Raw genomic sequence first — 4,598 nt, 5'->3', positions numbered from 1 at the left:
ACTAATAGAGTTGTCAAGTGCATCATCGAAATCGATTTTCTCGTCACCAAACTGTGTCTACACTTATTACGAGACGAACTTGAACGTTTATCATTTGTATTACCACGTAATTTATCGATAATCTCATGAAATTTCAATTAATATTCAATTATCATATCTATTAGAAACTCTTTTCAAATAAATATTTATTTCTTTTAAACTTAAATGAATAATATTTCGGTTCTCCCTGTATATATTACAAATTACGACCTCGGTGAAATAATTTACTCATTTTATGCATGTAAAAAGTATCATCCTAAATTATTTCAAAGAACTAATTCAGTAACTTTCCAAATTGAAATAAATTTATGTAATTTGTTTACACGACTTCTGTAACTCGATTAAATAAATTGAATAATTGATCCCTTTATTACCAGTCAACGTATTTAATATAATAGATAAAATTTACATTTGGCAACCTCGCTTTCATATACGCCAAGTACTAAGCTGTAGAAATCTGTAAAAGAATTGAGTTTACGACGAATATGTTTATGAAATCGACGACAGATGGCTGGAGCTCTTGATCTTATCTAAATTACGAACTAATTTTATAATGAAAATTTTATTATTAGTGATGTGTATTTAAAACTTTTTGATAACAAGACGATCAGAGTTTGAGAACAATATTAAAAAATAAAAATCTAACACGCCATCTATTGATCGACAGTGTTTTTACTGTTCTATTTAGAAGTGAAAGGCCACTTGAAATAAAACACAGACGATATAACTATATTTTATTATTAGGTAGAAGAGGTGAATGAAAAGACAATTTAATTTCGATGTTTTGTATTAAAAAAAAAAGATTATCAATATAAAACCTAAAAAGAATAATATTTAAAAAAAAAACGATTTCTATCTATTCTCCATTTCTCTAATCATCATCGTCAATTATTATAATGTCATTACTTTCTTCTTCTCTATTACAGTTAGAATAGCTGTCGCTGTTATAAGTTGTATAATCAATAATTTTCACTGTATAATTTGGACACCTTTCCCTATTAACGATATAGTATTTTGGATAATTCTTTCCACTATCGGAAATAGTTGTTAACGTTGGAAAATAGTAACCGTAGACAGGAAGTGACAGAGGATGAGGTTTGATGAATATACAAAAATCTTTGAACGTTTGTTTCATTTCAACAAAAGCACAACTGTAAAAAAAGAAGAAGCGTTATAAAAAGAAAACGTAAATGTCGTTACTTCATTTTTTATTATTTAGCTTATTCATTGCTTAGTCTTTATTTCGACCATGAAAGAAATTTCTAGATTTTACTTTGTTTCATCGTTTTCGAATAAATCTTTTACTTATTTCGTTTCATATTTTCGTGCATGAGAAGTTACGTCTGCATCATGTTCGAACAATGTTGCCAGACTTATATGGAAATAAAGAAAATATAAGATTTAATATTAAAATCAAATTATTAATAATAAAATGGATATTAATGAAATTTTAATAAAATTAGCATACCTTAATACATTCACAAAAGTTGTATCTACATATCTGCTATCGGTAAATTGTTCGTTAGTCCAAAATTGTTTTAATTTATATTTAATAACAATTTCGAAATCATTTAATATTACATTATTCTCCTTGGGATAATGTATATCGATTTCCAAATCCTACAATAAGGATATAGAAAATTTCCATTCTCGATAAACATAACCTCAAACATTGAAAATTCCTCGTAATTGGATGTTATAAATAACTTACTGTAAATGTAATTTTAACGTGTTGAGCTTTGAAATAATACGGTTCTGATATATCTCTTAGATTAATCTGTGTTTTCGAGGTAAAATCATGAAGGCACGGTATTTCAAAAATACCGCAAACGCAAAGACTATGACCATTTTCCGTTTCGTAAAACGGCCAATAACCAACATTCGTGTAATACGCAGTCGGTAGAATTTGACTCAAAATATCCATAATCTGAAATACAATTTTATTATAAAAATATTTACGAGAATAGAATTCTAACTTTGAGGTTTCACAATAATCTAATTTCTCATTACATGCTAAACTAAAAAAATTATACGAGATTTAATAATCAACTATAGGCAACTAAACATACACTTGTGTATGGTGAATAGAATAATGTGAAATTAATACTAAATTAACATTTATTAATATTAACGATATTGATAAAAGAAGAAAATGAATGTCAAATTTATGACAGGAACGTTACCTAAAACTGTATATATATATACGATGTTGTCTAAATATACAATATATAATAAATTTCTAATATTAAAATACATTAGGTATAATTGTTACTCAATATTAATGTAAAATAATCAACTATATACTCGTCTCTTATAAATTTAATTAAATTACACATTGTTGAATATTTTAATTGTATTTAAAATCATTTTATACACGGGAAATATTTTTTGATCCGGCAACATAGCTAGACGACTTCTACGTCTACATATTTCATTCTCGGCGCATGCGTGGTGATAGGAAACATATCGAGTGATATTGAAACGTTGTCAGACTTTGAAAATAATAAGGAGAAACGTGAAATAAATAATATATAGAAATCGTGAAAATGTGATTTTAATATTAAGTTTTATAAAGGATAATGATCTACCTAATAATTTCCTTCTTTTTATGATTTTTTATCATGAAATTAAATTTTCTCGCGTCTTTAAATCAGTTACTTTTAGATATGATGATCTCAAATTAAATTTTGAGTATTTAATAGGAAAAATTTTTGTTAAAAACATGGTCGAAATATTTATTTACCATTTGCAGAATGATTTTAAGCCGTAATACTCACCCTATTAGGTCCACAATAAAACAAAAAAGTATTGCAAAGATGTAAAGCCACTTCGAGACCTTCCAATATTAATCTTTGCATTCGCAGCATATCTTCTCTAGAAGCACACCGTCGTTGTACGTGACTCATAGTTAATGAGATATTTATTACGCATTAAAGTTTAGTCCATCTAACACGACAATTGAATTCCAATGCTTTGCACTTCGGTTTTTAATAAACAAATTTTTTTATATAGTACGGTCAATAAATTTATTACTCCGATACGTATTTAACAGATATAAAGTAATTCGATGAACAGGTCTGTTTATAACCATGTTTTGTCTAGACTCTAAACGATCGTGTGAAAATAATTTATACAAAATGCTCGCTAAGCAATTTTTTTTAAAATTAGCTTTTGTTTTATTGAATATATGTTTAATATTAAAAAAAAAATGAGAAAATCATAATTTTTCATTTCAATTCTAATATAAATAATTCCAGCAGCAAATATTATATTTTTATTCAGTTGGTTAGAAAAATATGGCAACAGCGCTTTTTTTTATAAAAATCCGTAACCTATATGAATGCATAAAAGATGTCTGTTATTTCAAAGCCAACTAGAATTAACACGTGATTAGCTTTTACAATCTTTACATTTGTAATAAATATTGTAGCGGCGGAACCAATTCTAAATATATCTAAAGTGTATTTGAAATCATTACTCGTGTATTAGTGGAAATTATATTTTAAACTTTAGCAGTCATGTGGAGTCGATTTTCGGTGTTGTCAGATTTACTGTTGTTTAAAATTCAGCCAGAAACTTCAAGCTTTTTGTTTGAGATTTAATCAATTATATTCATAACTATTTATTAGAAAATGCTTATAACTTTATCACTTGACAGCAAGGAATTGGTAGCATTGCTAAAAGATAACCTAGAAGACGACAATTAAAATAATAAATTCACGTTAATAGATGTCAATCGACATCAAATAAAATAACAATTGACGTATATCGGCTTCAATGGACGTCAATCAACATGAATCGACAAAAATTGACTTAAAATGACCTCAATTGACATAAATCGATGACAATAGATATAAAAATACATTAATTGACAATCGAAATCAATCGGGTTGAAGGATTCGATAAAAATTGACGTGAAATAACCTCAGATGACATGAATTGACGTCAATCGACGTATGTCGACAACCGGAAAAATATTACAACGATGCAAAATATCTCTCTCGTACCTTTACAACTTTTTGAAGTTTATTTTTGTCTTTTTTTATAATAAAAAAAAATTCTACAAAACACGATTTTGAAACGGCTTTTTAAATATCTCGTTCTTTATTAAAAAATCATCTCAACCTAACTGGTTTTATGACCTCGATATATTTGGTTATACAGTATGCAAAAATCTATTTATTCTTCTAAATTTGACGTTAATAGATAAAAACCAATACTAAAACATCTGTTTCTTCTCCTAAACTATACATGTAATAGTACAAAAACATCTTTTTCTTCTTCTAATTCTTGTTATCGTGTTTATACATTGATAGGCGAAGAAACGATTCATTTTCAATAGATCAATAAATTTTATTTGATTATAAATATATTTTTGATAGTTTTGTAATTTTTTTCTAACAGGTTTTTAATAGAACTTGAAAAAAATCGACGGAACTCGCATTTAAATCAAGTAAGGCCGACCCTGTCCAATTTTCCGCTAACCTATAAAAATTAATTTATCATAACAATAACACTTATTTTGTTTATCTTTTTAAACACGAATAGTGCGAGGTGAT

At 27.0% G+C, this 4,598-nt stretch overlaps 1 protein-coding gene across 1 annotated transcript; it reads right to left on the bottom strand.

Moving 5' to 3' along the window:
* Positions 1-808: 808 nt before the first annotated feature.
* LOC130893987 (uncharacterized) lies at positions 809-3,052 on the bottom strand. The gene is made up of 4 exons (XM_057800458.1): positions 2,817-3,052; positions 1,751-1,966; positions 1,508-1,659; positions 809-1,190 (listed from the first exon to the last, which is right to left on the bottom strand). The coding sequence occupies exons 1-4, from the start codon at positions 2,943-2,945 to the stop codon at positions 911-913; spliced, it is 777 nt and encodes a 258-aa protein (XP_057656441.1). The 5' UTR covers positions 2,946-3,052; the 3' UTR covers positions 809-910.
* Positions 3,053-4,598: the final 1,546 nt, after the last annotated feature.

This window comes from Diorhabda carinulata, chromosome 5 (genome assembly GCF_026250575.1).
Source record: "Diorhabda carinulata isolate Delta chromosome 5, icDioCari1.1, whole genome shotgun sequence".
NCBI classification, from domain to species: Eukaryota; Metazoa; Arthropoda; class Insecta; order Coleoptera; family Chrysomelidae; genus Diorhabda; species Diorhabda carinulata.
The sequence above is the reverse complement of the archived record's forward strand: the minus strand, read 5'-3'. Positions and strand labels throughout refer to the sequence as shown.

Bases quoted from the DNA above. Each gene is read 5' to 3' on its own strand.
- LOC130893987 (XM_057800458.1), bottom strand. From the start codon at position 2,945: ATGAGTCACGTACAACGACGGTGTGCTTCTAGAGAAGATATGCTGCGA. The intron at 1,967-2,816 runs GTGAGTATTACG...ATTGTATTTCAG, and splicing joins TTTATTGTGGACCTAATAGG to ATTATGGATATTTTGAGTCA. The intron at 1,191-1,507 runs GTATGCTAATTT...CTTTTTTTACAG, and splicing joins ACTTTTGTGAATGTATTAAG to TTGTGCTTTTGTTGAAATGA.